Source organism: Hydra vulgaris, chromosome 04 (genome assembly GCF_038396675.1).
Source record: "Hydra vulgaris chromosome 04, alternate assembly HydraT2T_AEP".
In the NCBI taxonomy this organism is placed as follows: Eukaryota; Metazoa; Cnidaria; class Hydrozoa; order Anthoathecata; family Hydridae; genus Hydra; species Hydra vulgaris.
The window spans coordinates 10,285,431-10,310,388 of NC_088923.1; the positions used below are offsets into that span (position 1 = coordinate 10,285,431).

The following is a 24,958-nucleotide window of genomic DNA, read 5'->3' on the forward strand; positions in this document are numbered from 1 at the left end:
ATGCAAATATAAATATCATAAACATAAAGTTCGAAATATACGAAGTAAATAAAAATATAGTTGCATACAACTCCGAAACATGATTAAAATAAATACCAATTACAGCAATATTATAACGTGTACGTAAAAAGAATCCGAGAAATATATTTCTATATTCTTCCAATTAAAATAAAAAATACAATAAATAAAATAAATCTGCTGATTTTTCGGAGGAGTGCTTAGATGTTTCACTATAAGTTTATTTACCATATTTCAAAATAATGTTTGTGTATAAATATGATAAAAACGAAATTTGTGTAAGATTGATAAAAAGAACTACTTGTTTGTAATTATTGGAAGCTGTCATCGAGTACCTTTTTCAGAGACGTTGCATACGTGGTATATATGTATGTGTTTCATATATACCTTGTTATTAATATATTTTTTTTTTTTATCGATTTGTATTAAAAGTTAAATTACATTTATTTTTTTATTTAAATTTAAAAAAATTCCTTATAGTTGTTCAATTTGATTATTGTAGGTTTTAGCTTTATTTTTAGAGAGTCTTCGTTGTTTAAGTTTAATAGTGATTCGTTTCTGGAAACTAATTTGTTAAATAAATAGGGACCACGATATGTAATTGAGAATTTTGAGAGTCTTGTTGTTTCAAACGGTATCTTAAAGTTGCCTGTTGCTCTTGTATTGTATTTATTTATATTGTTTTTAGAAAAGTGTGCTGTAAAATGTTCTGGAACCAGACTTAGTTTATATATGAGTAAATTTGTTTTGTTGTATACTATTCTTGAAGCGTGTTTTTGACGTATGTAAAGTGGTTCTAAGTTAGATTTATGGGCCCTGCCCCATGCTATATTGGCATACATGAGATAGCTATGTATGAATGAAAAATAGATAAGTTTTAGACTTTTTGTGATATTGTTTTAATGAACGTATTTGTTCTTTGAAGTTCACTTTTGTCCCTGTTTAACGCACTTCTGGTGCTTTTCGTGAGTGCTTTTCTTTTAATTACATTACTGGTGCATAAGAAATTTATCTTTCAAGGAAATTATAAAGCAAGCTAAATATTTATTTTAAAATCATAAACATAAATATTATTTATTTTGATTTACAATGTTAACAACGTTCTCTAACTGCGCTAGTTAAACATGCATTTTTATATTTTGTAAAAAAAACTGTTTTTTTTTTTTGTGTATATAATAAATACAACAGTCAAAAACTTCTGTTTAAGAAAAACTTTTAAATAAGAGAGCTTTCATCAAAAAAAATTAATTGCGATGATTCATTTTGTTTTCACGTTGTGCTTGTGTCTTTCTTTATTTTATTCTTCCACTGCATTGTCATGTATGGAATGTAGCAAAGTTGAATGCGAACCTCCAAATGGATGTAAAGGTGAGTTTTATTTAACTTTTAAATGATATAATAACAACAGTAATAATATAAAACGATATTTATATTTGTAATATTTTCCTATATTATTATCTAATTTCTTTACTTTATCTAATAATATTTTAAGATAGCTACACTTTTGTTTTTTAAGTCATATACATACATACATACATACATACATACATACATACATACATACATACATACATACATACATACATACATACATACATACATACATACATACATACATACATACATACATACATACATACATACATACATACATACATACATACATACATACATACATACATGCATAAATACATACATACATACATACATACATACATACATACATATATATATATATATATATATTTATTTATATATATATATATATATATATATATATATATATATATATATATATATATATATATATATATATATGTATATATATATATGTATATATATATATATATATATATATATATATATATATATATATATATATATATATATATATATATATATTTAAACAACTTTAAAAAGTATTCTACACAATAGAGTGCTCAATGTTCTTAAAAGAACAGAGCAATTATATATTAGTAGAAAATCACTTAACTAAATTTTTTTCCATTTGACACTGTGTTTCATCAACAAAGATTCATCAGAAATGATGAATCTTTGTTGATGAATCACAGTGTCAAATGGAAAAAAATTTAGTTAAGTGATTTTCTATTAATATATAATATATATATATATATATATATATATATATATATATATATATATATATATATATATATATATATATATATATATATATATATTGATGAATCTTTGTTGATGAAACACAGTGTTAAATGGAAAAAATTTTTGTTAAGTGATTTTCTACTAATATATAATTGCTCTGTTCTTTTATGAACATTGAGCATTTTTTTGTGTAGAATACTTTTTAAAGTTGTTTAAATATATATATATATATATATATATATATATATATATATATATATATATATATATATATATATATATATATATATATATATATATATATATATATTGCTGTTGTATAATTTAGTATTAAAAATACTAAACTCTTGATTGTTGTAAAGTGCTCAATATTTAAGAAAATATATATTTTTTCAAAAACAGAGCGTTTTATAATTAAATATTAGAAAAAACAACTTTTAATGGGACTTAAAGTTTCATGCCTATCGGCAATCATCAGCCATGAAGTACAAAATCAAAAATATAAAAAACCGTTTAAAAATTACAAACTACGGTAGAATGAGTTCTGACGTTATATTACAAGAAGACGTAATGGAAAACTAATCTCCGCTATCAAATAATGAAAGGAGAAATTTATTTTTGTGTCTGCATTTAGAAACTAATTCACCTCTTTTGTTTAGCAGATTTTTCCCTTTGTAAAATAATATTTCGAATTTCTCATTTAAACAAAGCTTACAAATTTTTGACGCAGCATTGTATGATTTACAGTGTTTAATAATTTTCCATTTGATTGAAGTTGTAAAATTGTTTTCTTTTAACTCCCATACTTTCTTAGACAATTCAGTGTCGTTTTTGTATTTTTTTATGTTAAAAGATTTTTGATGGTTCGCATAACGTAGCTTAAATGAGGTTTCGCTTATCCCAATGTATACTTTATCGTTGTATTGAGGTTTGTTTGAGCTTACGGTGGCTTGGTAAACGATATTGTTAGACAAGCAATTGTTGTTCAGTGGACAAAGAGATTTTTTAATGCAATTGCAGGCTTTTTCTGATAATTTTAGATCACCATATAAAATATTTTTGTTGTGTAAGTTGATAATAGATTTGATGTTAGGCATACAGGAGTAGCTTATTTTAATTGTGTTTCTGTTAAATATTTTGTGTAGTTGGTGGTTTTTAGGAAAATGCTTGTCAATTAGGGTTAAAAAGCGTTGACCAATTTTGGTTGTAACATTTTTACTAAATGGAGGATTGTACCAGATTATGTTTCGTTTGCGGTTATTTTTTGGAACATTATTTATACTTGGTTTATATGTCAATTTATAAATGTAACCCGATTGCTTTAATGCGTCATCATAAAGGTGTGTCGATTTATTAAAAATAACTTCACTTGATGAGTTGGCGGACAATCTTAGCTCGATATTTTTTGGAAGATTATTTATTATGCTAGGTGGATGGTTAGAATCAGCATGCACATAACTTAGGTTATTTTCAGGCTTGCAGTATGGTTGAAAAGAATTTTGAGTAAGATTAAAAGTTAAATCAAGGTAGTTAACAATTTTAAGATTGCAATTGATAGAGATGTTGAGATTGTTACGTTTGAAAACTTGAACGACATGCTTTTTTATTTGTTCCATTTGATGGCCATTTTTGTTCTTAAAAACAGCTAACCCGTCATCTCGATATAAACCAAAATCATTTTTGTTGTAAAACTGCGAAAGTTGATCTAAAAGAAAAATCCCAACTAGTTCGCAAACTTCCGCGCCATCATAGGCTCCCATGGTAACATCAAATAATCCTGCTTTTTTCTTAATCCATGATATGCCATCGTTAAAAATGAAAGATTTTCTTGCATGACGTATAATGGATTTGCTTTGCTCATCTATAATTTTATGTTGCTCGGCAAAAGCAATTGCTTTATTTAGCATGTTTTCATCAATTGACGGATAAAAATCATTTATGTCAAATACTAAAAATTTACAAAGGTGTTTATCATCAATTTTTCGGAACCAATTTATCACATTCTGCGTATTTTGCCATTGGTTTAAACAGAGCCTGATTCTTAATTCCGAGTTGATATTGGATAAAATAAATTTGGACAATCTTCCTACCTCATTCTTTGCTGGATTTAAAAGACGCACAGTAGGGTTGTTTATGAAGTTGGCTTTGTGATCTTTTAAAGTTATAAAACAATCGGCAGTTCCATTTATCTCGATTCTATTAAAAATATCGTGATTTGTCAAAATTTGCTTACTTTCTTTATTTACTACGTTCTTTAGATTTGGGTCGGCCTTTTTATAAATGGAAGTGATTGCGTTTTTTAGAAGGTGGTTGTAATCATCTTTAGATATTTTGTACATGTTGGAGGTTTTGTCAGCTGGAGTTAAAGTTTTATTAGATTTGCGTAAAGATTTAAGGTCGTTATTTATTTTTTCTTGAAATGCGTTGCTGAGATTGCGGAATTTGATTTGAATTTGGGCAGATCCATCATTTTTTGATGTTTGAAATATCTGACTTCCAAAACATGGAACAAACTCCAAGCGTATATATGTTTTTACATCAAATGAAGACGCTTTGCAAGAAATTGCGATGATAAGAACCTTGAACAGAAAATCTCTAAAATTTGTACCAAAACTGCCCTAAGCGATCGTCCATAAATTACGTCACGCTATGGAAGGCCGGAGAGTCTCGATTTTGTGACGCAAGATTTTTTTTTAGTTTTAAATCTAGAAAAGACATTCTTTTAATTAAAAGAGTATATGACCAAGTCGAAACCCTCAGTTGATGTATCTGCATATTGATTGTAAAATCAATTATACCTAAATCTTACTTTTTCGATGTGTATACTCCGTTAACGGAGTAGTTACAGCATGTTAATTTTTTTAAAGGATGAGGGGGTAGTCAATAAAGTGTTCCGATGCGTTACGAAAGGAAAGGGGGAAGGGTCAAAAAATGTCAAAAACTGCGTGATGTAATTTATGGACGACCCTTAAACGTGAGAGCAACAAGTTGATAAAATATTGTAACTATTCTCATTTAATTTATATGCATCGATAAATTCTAAGTTTCATACAATAATATCTTTAGCGTTCAAAATTTACGACTTTGTAAATATTGTAAAACGCCCCCAGGTTTACAAAGGTTATACGTCTAAATATATATTGCCATTTAAATGTATGAAAATACATTTTTTCACGCATTAGAAAAATATATTTAATAGAGATAATAGTATTTAAATATTTATGGAGATAATAGTTTTTGATTGATAAAATAAGTTTATTAACCACATGTCTTTCTTTTAATTTTACATTTATTAGGATAGCACATAATAAAATATCATTAAAAGAAAATTTAGTTAAAAATAGAGTTATAAAAGTATACCGTAAAACGGGGTTTGATAAGTTTTTGAGCGTTTTTGCAAAAAAACTCTTTGTTATAACTTTTTTTTTTTTTTTTTTTTTGCCGATATAACATTATGCCTTTCCTTTATAGGATTTCATTAAAAAAAACTTTTCTTTTTTGGTTGTAACTTTTGGAAATAAGCTCTTGTTGTTTCAAAAATAACGAAATAACTCTTGTTGTTTCAAGAAGAACGAAATAAGCTCTTTCAAATGATACAATCAATAAAATATAAGTATGCATACTTAGAGTTTTAAGGGTCTATTACTTTATGGTATTTCTTATTTAAGAGGCTATTATTTTACGGTGTTTTTTTTTTGGCGCCAAATTCGTTTTTGAATAACTTAGCGTAGATATTTATAAATGAATTTTGGCTCCATATCATTATATTGTTGTGTAAAACCTTCAGACAAAAAATGTCTAAAATACTTTTTAAAAATACTTTACTTTTGGAGAAATGTTCTTTCGTTATATCGCTGTGTAAAACCTTCAGACAAAAAAACTAATACAAAATACGGTGTTGAATTTTAGACATTATAGCGTCTAAAATTCAACACAGTGAATTTGAAACCAAAGGCTTAGGTGTAAAGAAAGTTAAGTTTTATATCGTGTTAGTTAATGGTTTCTCAACTTTAGTTCAGAAACCATTTAGTTTTGTACACGATAGTATAATACACGATAGTACAATACACGATATAAACTTTAACTATAACCTTTAGTTATGGTTTTAAATCGTGTCTACATTTTAATTAATTGTTTCTTAACTATAGTTGAAAAACAATTAACTAAAACTTAAACACGATATGAAACTTGAGTTAAACTTTTTTAAATCTTTTTTCCTAAAAAAAAAAGATTTTTTTTAGGAAAAAAATCATAAACATTGAAAACTGAAAATTTGGCCATTTTCATGAGATATTTTTAAATATGATTTTGCAACATAAAGGCAAAACTGATGATTTTAACAACATACTAACGATTATCAAAGATAAAATTTTGTTCGTATGCGAAATGGTCGCGCGGGGAGCTCTGAACTAGTGAATCCATTTTTTTGTATAAAACTGAATTCCGGAATTCCGGAATTATTATAGAAGAATTTAAAAAATATAAAGAAAAGAAAGTACATTATTTTTTAACATAAATGTATTTAGTTCAAAACAATAAAATTAAAACAAATTACAAAATAAGGAAATATTTCATATTAAAATATTTTTGAACTACATAAATAAAATTGCAAAATGAAAGTTCATTTTTCAAAAAAGAAAAAGCTTCTTAAAAAGCACAAAGTATCCAATGTTTTGTCGTTGAGCCTTGATCGAATTTTTGTTGAATAAACTTTTGTAAAGATCTTCCAAAAGCGTTCCGCGGGATCACCCTTCATCCCAAAATTTCATTTCACTGCGAATTTCGGAATGAATCGATGATTTTTGTAGAACTTTTGACCGTGATTCCGAGAGTGATATCTTTATCTTTTGCTGAAGAATTTCCTGCAAGGATAACTGAGTTTCCAATGATTCGATAGGTTTATCGTCATCCATTTTAGTAGACTCAGATACTGTCGGGTCTATTTCTAATGCTACTTCACCACTAAGTCTTTGGATTAGGGATATGATAATTTTGGTTATTTCAGTTTTCGAGCGACGCAATATGTTCTTGTGAATTTTGGTTTTACCCCCATTATGCAAATATTGAAGAACATCGGATACCACAGTTCTTCTTCGACTAATTTGAACTTCAAACTCTTTTTTCATTTCACGGCCAATTTCTTCATTCTCATCAAAAATTTTTAACACAAACGTAAATGTTGCATCCGCAGAAAGTAAATTTGCATCAGCACGGCATAACGCGTCTACGGCTAATTTTATAGGTTTCAAATTTCTAGAAACTGTAGATATTATATTCCATTCTGAATCATTCAAAAATGTATCCGCTTTGATATCAATTATTGCCTTTTTTATTGAACTTTTCAAAAGATTAAAACGTTCTAACATGGACATCAGGCTACTCCATCTAGTCTTCGAATCAAGCAATAGCTGCAATTCCTTTCCATGATCTTCCTTCACATATTTTTGCAACACTTCATTTTTTAAAGGGGAACGTCGAAACATTCGAACAATTACCCGAACTTTCATGATTACATTTCGCAATGTAAACTTTTCAGTAATTTCTACATCACATTCATTTCTCGTCCCCACTTGCATTCCTTCATCATCACTTAAATCTTCTTCATCAGAGTCCAGATCTAGGACACTCTCATAACCATCTTCATCTACCTCTTTCTCTGTTTGTTTGTAGATCACATTTACAATTGCAATCTGAATTGCATGAGCAAAACACAAAATTTGTTCACATGGTAATAATCTACCCACTTTTTGCATCATAGAAGCACCATCAGTTACAATACACGAAATATCGTTCCTTATATTTAACTGAAATGATTCTAACTTGTCCTCTAACAATTTTACACAATTTTCAGCCGCAAATCGACCATTAATTCGAGAAAGACCCAAATTCCAGATATTTTTCGACCCATGAACGTTAACATTCATATAACGTCTATTTCGAGAGGACGTCCACTCGTCCAATGTTAGACTAAAGCATAAATTCTTTTTTAATTGATTAATTTCAGCAATTTGCAATTGTTTAACTTTTTTAGTATAATCCATCACGACTTTCTGTATGCTGGTGGGTGATTTTGGAATATCACCGAATCCACGCATTGTAAAACATTTTCTTAAATCGTTTGACTTACAAAAAACACGAAACGGTAAACCATCAGAAGCAATCATTCTAGCTACTATAGCAGGAAAAGTTTCATCTTTTTTTGACTTGAAAAAATCAATGATCGTGTTCGTTTTTCGGGTTGTGCTCACAACACTATCGTTACTGTCAGATGTAGAAGCTGTTGTATTTTCATCAAACTTTCGCTTGTTCAAAACTGTGTTGTGTTTAGAACGAAGATGTGTGTGCATGGGAGTTGTATATCCACCCAATATCTTTAAAACTTGCTTGCATTGCATGCATTTCGCCACCTGATTTGTTTTCCCTCGTAGAAAATATTTCCACACTGAATTTGTTGAGCTTTCTTTTGAAATGTCCATAAAAGTTTCTTCAGATTTATCTACCATACTTGGGTTGGGATTTAAAACAATAACAATGTAAGTCTACAAAATTTTTGAAACATAAAATTAATATAATGACTTACTTTGTCTGCTCTGCATACAATTTAATTTCTTAATGTTAATATTTCATTAAAAAAAAAAATTTTAGTGCATTTGCAGTAGCCTAAGCCTACTAAAATTTAAATTTTTTGAATTTATAACAATGAAAGTACACAATGCTGCCATCTATAGTAAAAGTTCTTTTAAATACGAAATTCTTAAAATTTCAAAAAAAAACTTTTGTTTTGTTTTTATATTATGTATTTATTCCGTTTTAAAAATTTTAATTTTTATTACTAAAAACTGTTGTATTATACTACTGAGGATGACAACTTTGTTGTTGAAAAACGTTTTTAGTAATAAAAATTAAAATTTTTAGAACGGAAGAAATACATAATATAAAAACAAAACAAAAGTTTTTTTTGAAATTTTTATAAAAACAGTTCTAAATAACTTCAAAAATAAAATAAGAATTAAATAATCGAAATTCGAAATTCGAAAAATCCGGAATTTGCGTTTTTGAATTCCGGATTTTTAAAAATTCAAAATATGACGGAATTCCGGAATTCCGAAATTCCGAAATCCGGATTTGGATTCACTACTCTGAACCACTCAGCGAGGAACCGAACCAGGGTCATTAACCAGGGCTAAAAACAAATACGGATCTTGGCGTTTAAAACAGAAAAAAAATTTAAATTTCTTGTATTGTTGTTCTTCAATTGATTCGACAAAGATAGGCCTTGACTCATTACTGAAAAATTTGACATCGTTGATTATACTCTGCTCAAATGGTAGTTGTGGTTGGTATTTGATAATTTTAAGAAAAAGCCACACTAAAAATATTACAAAATACTATTGACAACAGTTTATTATTACACATAAAAATTAGTATTTGAATTGAATTAAGTTTTGATATGTCTAAGATATTCATTTATGTCATTAAATAGGAAGGATGCTCTGATTTCTTTAAGAACATTTAAAACTTTATAAGTATAAAGTTTTTTGAATTAATATAAAAAATTAATCTTATTTATTTTCTTAAAATTTTCATAAGCCATCTAAAGTTAAGATTCTAAACAATACTTTAAAATGAAAAATCACAAATGTATTATATTATACCTAATAAATATTAATTTAAAAATTTTAATTTTGTAAACATATTAAATTATCGACTTTAAATTTAAAATGTTTATAAAATTATAATTTGATATGTTTATAAAATTATAATTTGATATGTTTATAAAATTATAATTTAATATGTTTATAAAATATATACAATATATACAATATATATGTGTGTGTGTGTGTGTGGTTGTTGGTGATGCAAATTAGCTTTGTTTGTTTATTGCACCGTTTAATAACTTTTATAATTTAAAAGTTTATAAATAAAAATACTGGCGGGGCAGACATTATTTTATCTTATCACCGAGCTACAATCGTACGTGTTTTCAATAACCATATAATATATTTGTACTTTAAAAATTATTTATTGAAAATTATAAATAAATACCAATTAGTTTAAGAATAAATATTGTTTTTACTCTTAACATGAAGTTTCAACAATATTTATGTTAAGAGTAATAATTAAGTAAACAAGAAAAATCGAAAGAAAAGAAAAAAATAAAAACAAAAAATAAATTAATTAAATCAAAAAAACGTATTTACAAGAGCCGTGCTATATATATATATATATATTATACAACTTATTTATTGAAAAATATAAAAATAAAATATATAACAGTTTGTAATAAAGCATTATTTAAATAAAGAACGAAAAATTAAAAATAAATACTTAATTTACAAACTTTTTCGAATTTACGAACTTTTTCTTAAATTGCAATCTTATGTTTATTATTATATAAACAAGTTTTTGAGACTGCTTTGCACTTTGACAGGCAGTCACTCATTTTAAGCACATATTTGTTTTATTTACTTTAACAATGTCTTTCTATGTTGCTATAAATTAGCTGGAGTTGTAAAAGATCCATGTTACTGTTGTGACGTATGTGCTAAAGCTTTGGGTGAAGATTGTGGTGGACCATTTGATATGCTTGGACTATGTGGAAGTGATCTTAAATGTGTTAAAAAAGAAATACCTGGATTAGATAAGTTTAACGCCGAAGGAAAATGTAAGTAAATTGTTTCTAGCAAACGGCAAGATTTAATAATGTTTTTATTAATGTTTACATTTACATCATATAAGGAGTTATCAATATATTACGCAATCGCCCATAAAGAAAACAATTTTTAACCTTTCCCTTTTAATCTCAACTGTGACGTTTTTACAAACCCCCCTTTAAAATTTGCTAGAATTATCTGCATTTATTATCCTGCCTTACTAACAAATAGTGGTGATGTGGGAAAGGTGAGAGCCTTTTGGTTTAACAAACTTTTCACGATATTTTTATCAGCTTAAGTGTTTAGCTACTTAGTGTTTCTATCAATATGCTCAGTATTTACATTACAAATTAACAAATTTAAATTTTCTTTATCAAAACTAATGCAAACACCTGCAATATTTTTTCCAGCAGATTATATTATATACATACATGTGTGTATTATGTAAATACACATGTATGTATATAACACAAACTAAATCTTAACTTTGTGTATGTCATTTTCAATAAATTATTGTTTTACCTAAAAAAATACTAAACTGATTCTAAACATTTGCAAGAGATTGTACAAATTTTTAAAATCCGCTAAATAAAACTAAAAAACATGTTTAGCTATATTTTCTGACATAATGTTTGTCTTTTTATCTAGTCATAACCTAATATTATTCAAAATAATATTATTCTAAATCACTTTTGTTGAAAATGTTACAAACATATAAACTTTTTTTTTATACACGATTAACTTATTAACTCCTGAAGTTTAAAACTCGAACTTCAGGAGTCTGAGTATAGTTTCAAGCTGAAGGAAAATTGAAACAAAAAAACTCAATTACATTTAAAAACGTTCATTGAAATAATAGGTGTTTTTTATTTGGAACTTCGATAATATTTAAAACTTCGCTAACACTTAGAACATCGCTAACACTCAGAACATTGCTAACACTCAGAACATTGCTAACACTCAGAACATCGCTAACATTTAGAACATCGCTAACACTCAGATTAATCGCTGGTTTTCTGTATTTATTTAAATTGTTTAAATGAATATTTTTACATCTGCTATCAATAAGTCAAAGTAACCAATAACTATCGGTTTTAATTTATAGTCTGTAAATTTTTGAACAATTTTGCAAATAATTATTTTTATGTAATAAATTTACTTATATGGGTTTTTCTTTTTTTTTTTTTAGTTGGTATTATTCAATTATTTCACGTTTTGACACAGAAATTTATACCTTAATAATATTTTTGATCAATCTTTATAAATTGAAGTTTTCTTTCGTAAGAATGTATTAATTCAAAAAAAACTTCCGGTGTTCTTTTAAGTGAAATAAATTATTTTTTTTTATCATAATAAATAACTTTCTGGTAAACATTAATAAAAATTTTTAACTTGTGTTTTAAAACGACAATCATTTGGTAGCTTAATTTTATCATAAAGAAGACAACTCTAACTTTTGAACTCTCCTTCAGCAACGCCACCACTATGCAATATTTAAGACAACAGTATAAAAAAATTTTTTTCGTTTCTTTCATTTTGCTCCTGCAACATAAATTTAAAAGTTGCTGCACAACAAAGTTTGAAATCGTTCTCTTTTCTCTATTAAAAAGTCGTGAAAATATCACAAACCCCTCTCTCTCGACATTCTTGACGCGTGACTAATATGAATAAGATATAAGGGTGCTTTATAAAAATTCAAATATGAACATCAAAAAAGCTAAATTTTTAATTGCATGAGGGATCGTCCATAAAGTACGTACACTTTTTCTTCGTCAATACCCCCCCCCCTTCCCCTCCCTCCCCCGCATTTTGCAATACGCTTTTTTGAGTACCCTCCACCTCCCTAAAAGTACCTACGCTTTTAACCTATTTATCTAACATTCTGTGATTTTTAAATTTAGAGTCTCCTTTCATATATAATCAACTCACTGCCCTCCCATCTCACATACGCCATCTGCAGACCCCCTCTTCCTCTCCGAGCGTAAGTACTTTATGGACGATCCCTAACATAAAGCATAAATAAAAACATTTTAAAAAATGATTTTAAGCATTGATATGTTATAAGGTTTGTTTTTTTTTCTTTTCATTTTTTTAATAAATTTGTTATATAAATTTGAAATAATAAAAGCTGTAAATGTTAAAATTTGACTAAATTTTTTCTAAAGGTTTTGATATTTAAATATTAGTATTTAAATATCAAAAAGTAAATTTACTTTTAAACTGACAGTTAGATAAGTGACTGAATATTTAAACGTAATATCAACAGTGATCAAAAAACTTTATTAAAAAACTTCGTCAAGCGTTGTTAAAAACATCTGCTAGAAGTAGGGAATCCAATTCCGGTATACTAGGATACCGAAAACCGGAATTTCGGTCGATTTTGTCTAGTTTCGAATTTTGGTATTAAAAGGCTTAAATACCGTTATTTCGGCATTTGAATGGTTGTTTTTTTATTTATTATTTTTAGCCATATTTGTATGCTTCATGTACTTTTTTAAATTCATTTATAACGAAAGTTTTAATTAAAGTATTACAACATTTAAGTAGATATTAAAATGCAACTATTTTTGAGACGTATCGCATTGTCGTATTTCAGATTGTAAATATACGAAAGTTCGTAAACATTTGTTGCTTATTTTTAAATATTTTTTATTCTATTATGTGATTAAATTATTTATTTGAGTAAAAACCTAATATATAAAAGTAAAGTTGTCAAGCTCTGATTCATTGACAACTCTTTTATGAAACTCTAATCATTTTTACTTGACTCTTTTTTAAAATCATTTAAGTTCCCAGGAGGTTTATAATTACAAGTTGTTGTTTTTATTCTTTTTTGATACTATCTTAGGGGTCATCCATAAATGATGTCAGTAAGTATAGGGGGGTTGGGGGGGGAGGGAGTGCTGGAAAGTTTGACACTAATTGACAATGGGGAGGAGGTGTTGAGGCCAAAATGATCTCAATTTAAATTATTTTTTTAGTTTTAATGAGCAGATTTTACCAGTGTTTACATCTACTAAATGGTTTAGAAATGATGTTTGTTTGTGGGGAAGTTAATATTAAATGCGGGGAATTTGATATTATATTTTATAATATAATATTATAAATTCATATAATAAGTTTCCCAGAGACATTAAATAAATAACAACTACTAACGTAAAATAAAAATTACTATCGTTTTATTAATATATTACCATTTGGCTGCGAATCAAATTATGTTAGAAATATTACCTCTTTGTATATAAAATTCACAATCGTTATTCGCTCCCTAGCGGATTATAAAATGTGGTTCTAAGTAAACTCATAAAAGTAAACTCATAAATTTGTCATTTTTTGAAATTAAATTGTCGTTATTTCAAATACGAAACTCTAATTGCTCTCTTGTTGATTGTAAAACGTGATGCAATGCAAACACATAAAGTCTATTGAAAATTCGAAACACTAATTTCTCCCTAGCGGGTTGAAGAAACTCTTTTAAATAGCTTGCGCTAGCGATGAGCAAAATCATTATTCTTATTGTGATGTCAACAATACTAATAAATCAATATTAAAATATGGATAAAACCGCATACTTAACTTATTGATAGTCTCGTATGGAAATGCTCATCCCGATAAAAAAAGGCTAATTTTAGCTCAGAAACTAGCTCATCTATGTAAAGAACTGGCCAAAAAAAAGTATGATCAAGCTCAACAGAAGAAAACTAGAGAATTGAAAAAAGCTAGAATGGAGGAAATCTGCTTGGAGCATTCAGAAGTCAAAGAAAAACTAAAAATCAGAAAGAAACCTGGTCGACCGTCATTAGAAGTAGATCAATCTTTTCTTTTGAAGGCGATTATGGATATTGCTCTCCATGGTTTGTCCTCTGATGAAAGACGTTGGTCAGAGGTTCTTCGGATAATGATAGCTTAGCTATGTTTGTTAATATTGTATTTGTTAGAATTTTACTCTTAATTAGTACTTGCACTATTGTAAATATCCTTGAAATGTTAACAACTAATTTCAAGATTTGATTTGAATATAATTTACGAAATAAATCCCGTTTTCTATACAAAAGTTAGTTATATTCAAATATATTTCTTTATTATTTAGAGCATTAAAACTCTCGACGAATTGACATCCGAGATGAACAAAATTGGATTTGTAATCAGCAAGAGCGCCCTCTATACTCGTCTACTTCCGAGAAGTTACGGAACATTAGAAGGCAAAAGGCACGTCAAAACAGTTCCTGTTAGATTGATCAGTCCTCAGAATGAATCTTATTTAAAACATGTTGACGGACTTTTTTGCAGTTCAACTATAAAATATGTGGAAGAAGTTTGTTCTATTTTAGGGACAGATGAATTGTGTTTCATTAGCCAAGACAACAAGGCTAGAGTGCCGATTGGAATCACAGCAGCCAAAAAACAGGCGCCGTTGTTGATGCATTTGGAGTACCGGGTAACTCTCTCGGACCACGACTGGGTCGTGGCTGCTTAACACAAGCTTATACCATCTGTATACGTTGGTATTACAATCAAAAAGGATGGTCTCGGAAAAACAGATGCTGTTACTTATTCTGGACCTACCTACATTGCTGTTCGATCAGGAAAACACGCATCCTCGACCGCCTTTGCTCATGGATTAGAATTTCAGCGGCTCTTGGACAAAGAATTCGACTCTATAACCAGAGATCCTCAAACTAATATGGTTAAGCCTATCGTTGTGTTTAGCGTCGATGGAGGACCCGTCAAAAATCCCAGACACCAGAAAGTAATTGAAATCGGGATTCACCATTTCTTGAAGAATAACCTGACACTCTTTTCATCATGACGAACGCTCGAGGCCGCAGTGCATTTAACAGAGCTGAGCGACGAATGGCACCTCTAAGTAAAGAATTATCTGGAGTGATTCTTCCGCACGAACATTTCGGAACTCATCTTGATTCTCAAGGTAATTACATTGACAAAAGTTAATTTGTAAAAATATTATTATAATTTTTAACCTATAATAACCAACATATCTTTTTAAATCAGGCAGGACAATAGATGAAAATTTAGAAAAACAGAACTTTGGTTTTGCTGGACAGGCTTTGGCTGATATTTGGTCTGATCTACAAATTGACGGTTATCCAACCATTGCAGAGTATATTGATCCAGACAAATCAGAGCTAGAGTCAACGTTGGATTGCCGATCATCTTCGTTTAGTCAATACTTTACTCAAATAGTGAGATGTGAAAATCGTTCTTGTTGTCGGGCTATTAGAAGCTCTTACTTTACTCTAATTAGAGCAAGATTTCTTCTGCCACCTGTCCCTGTCAACCAAACGAGAGACGGGCTCAAAGCAATAGATGTCTCAGAAGGAGCAAAAGAATTGTCTCCATCACCCATCTTTATGCTCATCGCATCAAACATTGAAAGTATTTTTCCTCGTACTGCCAAAGGATTTCCAATTTTGCCGTATGATGCGTTTTGTCCATCAATTCAGTCTAGCCTTGCTGATAGAATATGTAAAAAGTGCAGTATCTACTTTGCCTCTCAAGCTATGTTGAAAAAGCACGCTTCTATCCATTCTTCTGCTATAACTCTCCCTCTTATCAAAAGGGTCCAACCTGTTCGTATTGCTGCCAAGCGTCAGACAGAATTTTTGGCAGTCATCGCCTTGCAGAAGAGTTCGGAAACTGCTGAATGGTTAGATGAAAATGAAGTTGACGCAATGAATTTGATTGTACCTCAAGAATACGATATCCTTTTAGAGCGCAGAGAGCATTCACTACCTATTGTTTCAATCGATGATCACTTTAACAACCCATGGGAAGATTATATTAAAGATATATAATACTATTTGCTTAGTTGATTATTTAATGAGATATCGACTATTATATAATATAATTTGATGAGATCTACTATTATAAAAATGTATAATTTAGTCAGAAAAAAAAATCAATGGTTTTTAGGCATTTTTATTGTTTTTTAGGGGAGGAGTACACAAACACTGACATCATATATAACGGGGGGTTGGCCAAAAATTGTCAGAGTTTGACGAAGGGGGGAGAGGGAGTCGAAAAATTAAGAAAAAACACTGACATCATTTATGGATGACCCCTTAAGTGCGTATACATTAAAGCAATGCGTTAAACATTCTTAAGTTCTTGAGTTCTTGATTTTCCTTTTAGCTATGCGGCGAGGATCTAAAATTAAAAACGAGTTTACATTTTTACAAATTACAAAATCTTTATATACCTATTTTTTTGATAGTTTTTTTAAAATAATTACCAAGAGCAACTTTGGTAAGTTTAAAAAATTAACATTTTTAAGTTTAAACTTATTTAAATTCATTTCATTTAAATATTTATATCGCATTATGTGACTGATATAAACATTGTGAAGATAAAATATGTGACACATATTTACAAATTGAGATAATATTCTAATTTAGCCGATGGAGAGTGAAATTAAGAAGTTTATTGAACATTCAAAAGGCGGAAATAAATATTTTGTTTTGTTTTTCTCTCTCTAAGATGAAAACTAAGCATGATGTAATTTTACAAAAACGAGATGTTATTGAACCTCTTGGTGAATCTAGTTCAATATCTGATACGCTTTTTCTTAAAATCATTAAACATTTTTAAAAAACTTCAGAAGACTTGCTGGCAGCAATTTTCTATAGAATGACAGCACTTAAATTTAAGTGATAAACTTCCATAATCCGCCACGACTATACAAAAAATTGTCACTAGTTGTAGCGAAACTATGTGATAGTTAGTAATTAAAGAAATATCAGAATATAAATTAAGTGGGAAAAGGTTTTATTATTACTTTTGATGAGTGGACTTCCTTAAGGAACTGGCGATACATAAACGTGAATCTTCACTCAGAGTCAAATTTTTGGAATTTAGGACTTCTCCGAATCAATGGTGATTTACCTACAGAAAAATGCGTCTTAAGTGAAAAATTGAATCAGTATGGTTTGTCATTGGAAAAGAATATTGTTTGTTTAACAAATAGTAGTGCAGCAGTTGTGCAAAAAGTAGGAAAATTAATACCAGCTGCTCAGCAGTTGTGTTTGGTCCATGCAATTCAACTTGCAGTTGTAGATGTTCTATATAAAAAAGAAACAACCGAAGAAAGAACCTTTGGCTCGAATGAATCAATAGACTTCGACTCATATTAAGATGCCGAAGAGCACGAAAACTATGGTGCCTTTGAAAAAATTTCAAATACATACGAGGAAGGATTAGTGATGGATTACGATATACAAAAACAAGATACTGAAATAACACCTAGTCAAATTGGTCCCCTTATACAAAAAATAAGGAAAATTGTGCAAATATTCAAACTTTCACCATTAAAAGATGAGGTACTACAAAGTTATGTAAAGCTCGAATTTCGTAAAGAATACTCTTAATTGTAGATTCCAAAACGAGATGGAATAGCCTATTAGCAATGCTCGAACGTTTTTACAAATTAAAGTCATGCATTTAATAATCAGATATAGATTTAAAACTTAATATAAAACTTTACAGAAACTGATTTTGAAACAGTTTCAGCTACTATCTCAGCACTTTTGTCGGTAAAATTAGCCGTTGAGTCACTTTATTGCAAGGATACTAACTTAATTTCTGCGGATTCAGCATTGACATTTATGTTTGACAGTTTAATTTAATTTCTTATCTGCATAAAGTTCTAGAAGATGTTATTAGAAACTCAAACTTATTAAGTTTTAATTTTCCACGTGCACCAAAAGCGAGTAATCTCAATTCACTTTTGGGCATTGTAAATCAGAAGGGACTTTGGAATCAAGCACTGCTGAGTCCGGGAAATTCTTTACTTTGAGCTTAGCGAAGTTGAGATTGACGAAGGAAAAAATTCAGAGAAATCAATGAAAAAAGACAATGTACAAGGTCATTTGTAAACAAATAAACTATAAGGCTGTTGGGAAGCAACCACAACGCACTGGTGATATGATCAAGTGTCTAAAAAAAGAAACGAGTCTCTTCGAAGATGAAGGTGTGCGAGGAAAATATCTCAAACAGGTTTATGATCTTCTTTTAACGATTTGGTCAATTAGCGTTGAATCCGAAAGAGCATTTTCTGCCGCCGGTATTATTTTAAACAAGTTGCGGTGCAGAATGGACGAAAAAACTCTGGATGCTCTTTTTTTTTTAAAGAGGTTACTTTCATGGAATAAAAGATAAAGTTTCTACCAAATAGATCAATAAATTTGCATTCTTTTCAAGTTTTCGTGATTCTAAAATTTATTTACTTTGCTTTAAAAATTTAAAATATTTAATACCGGTTTTAATACCGGTATTCCTGTATTATATTTTTGAAATACCGAAATACCGGTATTGATTTTTTGACCGGTATTGGACACTCAAATAGAAGTTTGAAATCTTAAGTGTTAAGTTTATTTATGTATAATTTGTCATGTTATATAATTTGTCACATTTGAATGCAAAGCTCTGGAAGAACCTCATAAAATTGTTGACTCGCCACAGTTCTTACAAGACAGTTGACCCTAGATATCTACACTACTCGACATTTTGAACTTTTTTGAATCTCGAACTTTATTTCCGGTCCCTTGCACACTCGTTTGATATTTATATAAATTTGCGCTTCTTTTTATTCATCTATAATGTATGAATTACTTTTAATAATGAATTTAATATTTTTTTCGTTTGTTTTATTTTTAAAGTTTTTCAATTTTTTTTGAATTTTAAGGTCAACCTAAATGTGGTCCAGTATGTCTCATTCATTGTGAAAATGGAAACGAGCTTGATGAAAACGGTTGTCCAACTTGCATCTGCAAAACGAACTGAAAGACGTTAAATCTATGGGATCGAATAAACGATGTAAGCAAATAATAAATAAATAATATATAATATATAAATGATATATAAAATCAATTAACAAACGTCATCTTAAAATCTTTAATTTTATTTAATTGGAAATTTTATTAAATTAAATCTACTTAAAACTTCAAACCTTTGGTCATATATAGAGTGTTTTTTGTGTCTTTTTTTAAATTGATTATATTTAAATAATTGTAAAATATTTTAGTCTTATTCGTAAACATGGATTGTCAATATTTTAGTCTCATTCGCAAACATGGTCGCAAACGTTTAACTAAAGAACTTGCACAAAAAATGTGCGAGTTCTTTAGTTAAGCGTTTATGAAAAAAGTGTTTATAAATCAGTTAAAGTTAGAGTTTTCAATGGCGCATCAATTAAAGGTATTTTAATTTAGTCCCGCTTCAGAAAAAAACAACCTGGAACATTGATATCTCATCGAAAACTGCTATGAATAAACTGAATAGTCTCGGATCACTAATATCGTCTCTAAATCCCTTCTGTTTCTTTATTCTATCGATGCCAATTTGACACCACAACAATCCTAATGCCCAATTGTTATCCAAACACTTAGTAACTAAGACAAAAGGATCTAAGTGTTTAAAAATTCGAATTTAAAAAAAACTCGAATTTAAAAAAAGAATACCTTTAGCTGCAGGGTCTCCAGTTAAATAGGCGAAAATCGAGTAGATTAGAACAAATTTCATTGAAATTATCATTGACATAATGAAAGGTGTCATTAGTATGTTTTGGATAAACTTAAATTAAAGTCCCCAAATAATGTAAGTATAACACTCATCAACAAGGTTCTATACGTTATAAATTTACAAACATTACTTCCTTTATCAATATAACTGTTGATGTTTGCTTTTTTAAGTTAAACCAAACTATACAAATGCTCTTTACGTAATGAGTTCCTATTAACAAGAGGTTAGACTTCATACCGTTTAGTTATATCTTATCAAAGTTGAGGTCTTCTTGGGTATTTTAATAAAAAAATCCCTTCACAAATGTTAAATAAAGTAGTTATACCACCTGATATGCAAATTATCACTTCGAAACTAAATTAAAAAATTGCAAATATTAACTATATATAAGTTTTCATTTCAGAAATATTTTTTAATTCACCTTAATAATGACTTCATTTCTTCATTCACCTTAAATATGACTACTTCTTTATTCACTTAAAGAAGTGTGTGACTTTCATTTGCAATTCTTTAAGAATTTTATTATAATATGTGACTATAATTTAGAACAGTATAATAACTCAATGAATGAAATCCTAGAACTTTACCAGTACAGTAATTTAAGACATTCACAAATAAAATTTAGGCTGTATTTTTTGTTGAAACTTTGTGTTGGTTATTTCCTATTATTATATTCTTACATTTTTGCTGGTTGAATTTCATCAATATATAACTATATCATTATTGTTTTTTATTGCTCTAAAAGTTTCATATCGTTAGCAAAAAATTTACAGCTTGATTTTATTTTGTTAGAGATATTATTATTATACACTACAAATAAAGTCCTAGCACTGATCCTTGTGGTACTCCACTCACTACCTCTTCCCATTCTGATTTATTGTTTCCTGTGACCGCTCTTTAAAGTCTGTTCTTTAAAAATGCCTGGTACCAGTCCAATAATTTTGATTTAAAATCAAGAGTATTCAATTTTAACAATAATCCTTGGTAATCAACCAAATCTAATGCTTTGGCAAAGTCTAGAAACAAAACTAATAATTTTTCACGTACTATGAATATGTCACGTTTAAAAATATTTAAACAATTAAAAAGCTAACAAAGTTGCAGCAGCGGAATTAATGAATCTGATCATAATGTTAAAAAAAGGTAAAAAAAAACTTAACCTAGGACAAATAAAACTTTTTTAAATTGGTGTTTTTTGAAAAATAAGCGGAGAAAAATGTTACAATAGAAAAGTAAATTTTAAAAAGATTGTCAAACTAAGGCAAAAAAAAGTTTTATAGACTGAGAAGGACTGAAAGCAAACGTCCTCAGGAACCATGGAAGGGCCTGTTTCCTGTTCTGAAGTACAGTTGATATTTTTTTTCTTGTTCTCTTTCTTATTATGCTTTATTTTACAAATTTAATCAAAAAATCATAGTTCTTCTTTTAATAATATTTTTGAAAGCAATATGATGTTGAAAGCAATATGATGTTGAAAGCAATATGATGTTGAAAGCAATATGATGTTGAAAGCAATATGATGTTGAAAGCAATATGATGTTGAAAACAATATGATGTGGAAAGCAATATGATTTTCTAAAACTAAAAATCTAAAAAGCGTAGATCAATCAATTATTTCTGAATTAAGATTTTACATTCAAGGATGTTTACAAATAGTAAATTTATTAATATAAAGTAAACACCTACTAATGTTAACAATATTTAATTAAAGTAATTATAATGCTAATTTTCAAAATATATATCAATAATAAACTTTATAACATAAAAATAACGATGTTAATAATAATAATAATAATAATAATAATAAAAATAAAAGTAGGGATTTCGTATGAAAGACATAAAATAATCAATATACGGAAATACAAATTTAAATAATTTATATTTCAATATAACTCCTAATAAGCTCTAAAGAGTTTTTAGTATCAGATCAGAAAAATAGAGAGTTTAATATAAGAAAAGTAGTAATATCTAGTAATACTTAATTATCTTGGTTTCTTTTAAAAAAAAGTGTAATTATTTTTTTTAATTATACATAGTTATTATTTAACATAAAACTACTGTTTGTCCTTTTTCGTCACTATAATTAACAGGAGTAAATAGATTTTTTAAAAATGTCCGATTTTAAAGATGTAGGTCTCAAAGAAAATCACGTGTTTGGGAGCGTTTTCTGTATAGCAAAACAGAAGATAGTGCAAAATGCAAAATTTATTCAGCAGTTTTTAAAGCGTATGGAAAAAAAGCCTTATATATCACCTTTAAGCAAAGCATAAGACTCTAGCTAAATTTCGATTAAGATCTGTCACCAGAAAAACAATCACCAACAACATCAAAAGTTTCTCGCATTGGTACTTTCTTTAAGAAATGCTTTGAACCTCTTGGTGAGGTGATAAGCAAATTGGTTGCAGTTGATGGTCTTAGTTTCAACCAAGTTGCAAATAGTGTTCTGCTTAGAAGAGCATTTAAATCAGATGGTTACAGTTTGCCAAAAAGTCCTCAAAATATCAGAGAATAATTTAGAATATGGTAAAACTATCATCATCATTAAGCAAGACATTCAAAAGATTCAAGAAGTAGGAAATTGTATGTCTATTAGCCTTGGCAAATCCACTTCAGTCAGAAACCGTCGCTTTGTGAATCTGAACTGACATAGTTTAAATGGTTTTCAATCACTAGGAATGATCCGTGTCAACGGAAGCATGAAAACTGAAAAAACTATTCAACTTGTTAAGTCAAGATTATTTAAATTCCAGTTAGATTTAGACAACGCTATTGTGGCAACAACCACTAATGGTGCGAGTGTTATGATGAAATTCGGAAAAAAGATCAGTTTCATTCATGTTGACTGTCTTGCAAATGCAATTTATCTTTGTAATTGAAATATACTTTAAAAATCTCATAAGTTAAACGATGACTTAATTTTTGAAGAAACTGAAAAGGAAGAGGATTATGAAGAAACAATTGAGAAATGTGATGAATTAAGCACTGAGACAAACCTAGTTTCTAATATTGGTGCTATTGTTGCTAAAATTTGTAAAATTGTTTAAGTTTTCAGAACGTCCCCAGTTGCAAATGATGACAATCTTCAACCTCAAAACATTCACTTCTTTGGAAAGGAAAAAGCTTTATTTTTAGATTGTAAACCGCGATGGAATAGCGTTATTAAAATGCTACGAAGATTTTATGAAGTTTGCTAAGAAGTTAAAGTAGCAATGATCCATCTTGAACAAGAATTTGATGTTTCTGATAAAGATTTGAAGAATAAAGAACTATGTGATGCTCTCGCTCCCATTGAGATGACTGTAGAATATTTATGTAAGGAAGATGCTGATCTTTTGCTTGCTGAAAAATTACTGAACTTGCTGCCAAGATGCTGAAAAACCAAATAACATCAATAATCCTTGCTGTTCTAGAAAAATTTGAAGCTTAAATTCAAGAGAAAAGAAACCCCAATTTTGTAATTAATGCAATATTTAAAATCTCCAGACACTTTAGAAGAGCAAAAGGGTCAGTTTCGTCTAAAAATAAAAAAAACGGGATATCATATCTTAGGCTGCTTCACTTTAAACAGACTTTATCCACAGAAAGCAGGTGAAGAGCTACCAGTTGATGTTGAAGTTACTAATACACCTGATCAAACATTTAAAATAGAAAAAAAAAAAAAAAAAACCTCTTTCAAATGAGTTTGTTAATTTATTCAATAAACAAAGCATGGAGCTATCACCTTAGATAAGATTGGATCTAAGATTTTGAAAAAAGAGATGAGTTTATTTAAAGCTACTCGTGCAAGGCACGAAAAAAAAAAAAGTTAATAAAGCATTTAAAAACTTTTTAATGCTTTATTAACTTTTAAAGCAACATCAGTGGAGCCAGAACGAGATTTTTCAGCCATGGGATTTTTTGCCACAAAAATAAGAAATAGATTGGTAGATGATACCCTTAATGCATTGATTTTAATGCGTCAGTTCTACAAAAAATTTGAAAAAAAGAAAAATGTAGTTTAAAGATAAAAGTTATAAAACTTTTTCATTTTAGTCTTTCAAAAACTTGTTTTTTTTTTGTCAAAATAGACTAAATTTACACCTCATAGGTTATTTAATGGCTGCTGTAACATCTAATTGATAAAATTATCAGGGTAAATTTAAAATTACCCATTACCCGGGTAGACTTTTTTGGCCGAGTAATGGAAACACTAGTTAACAATCAAACTAGATGTACAGGAAAGCAATTATTTAAATAACTAAATGGAGGTCTTTTTAGATTACATGACAAATAATTAAACGAAGGCAAAACCAATAAATCATACAAAAATTTATAGTGGTTTGTGATATATAAACTTAAGAAAAAAAAGATATAATAAACTGGAGGAGGGGGTCCTAACAAAAGGGTGGTTAGGAATATTTTATTAAAACAATTAAATTTTAGTGCGGCTTGCGGTCAAATACACATCTTTTAACAGCTGTTTCATCATAATTTCAATAGAATTTAATGTGCTTACATAAGTTTTTTTGCTATGGCGAGAAATAAACAAAAACCTAAGTTTTGAAAAATCAAAACTAACGCGATTTTTAAGACGATTTATTAAGTCTAATTAGACTGAAAGCCTAATTATACTAAACCTCTTATTT

General features: G+C 28.6%; 1 protein-coding gene across 1 annotated transcript; it reads left to right on the forward strand.

The window, feature by feature from the left end:
• Positions 1–1,171: 1,171 nt before the first annotated feature.
• On the forward strand, positions 1,172–19,864 carry LOC136078984 (venom protein 302-like). The gene is made up of 3 exons (XM_065794760.1): positions 1,172–1,386; positions 10,646–10,807; positions 19,498–19,864. Exons 1-3 carry the CDS (start codon positions 1,272–1,274, stop codon positions 19,593–19,595), a joined length of 375 nt encoding a protein of 124 aa, XP_065650832.1. The 5' UTR covers positions 1,172–1,271; the 3' UTR covers positions 19,596–19,864.
• Positions 19,865–24,958: the final 5,094 nt, after the last annotated feature.

Excerpts from the sequence above, each read along its gene's own strand:
- LOC136078984 (XM_065794760.1), top strand. The coding sequence starts at position 1,272 with ATGATTCATTTTGTTTTCACGTTGTGCTTGTGTCTTTCTTTATTTTAT. Across the intron at positions 1,387-10,645 it reads ACCTCCAAATGGATGTAAAG|CTGGAGTTGTAAAAGATCCA; the intron begins GTGAGTTTTATT and ends GCTATAAATTAG. Across the intron at positions 10,808-19,497 it reads GTTTAACGCCGAAGGAAAAT|GTCAACCTAAATGTGGTCCA; the intron begins GTAAGTAAATTG and ends TTGAATTTTAAG.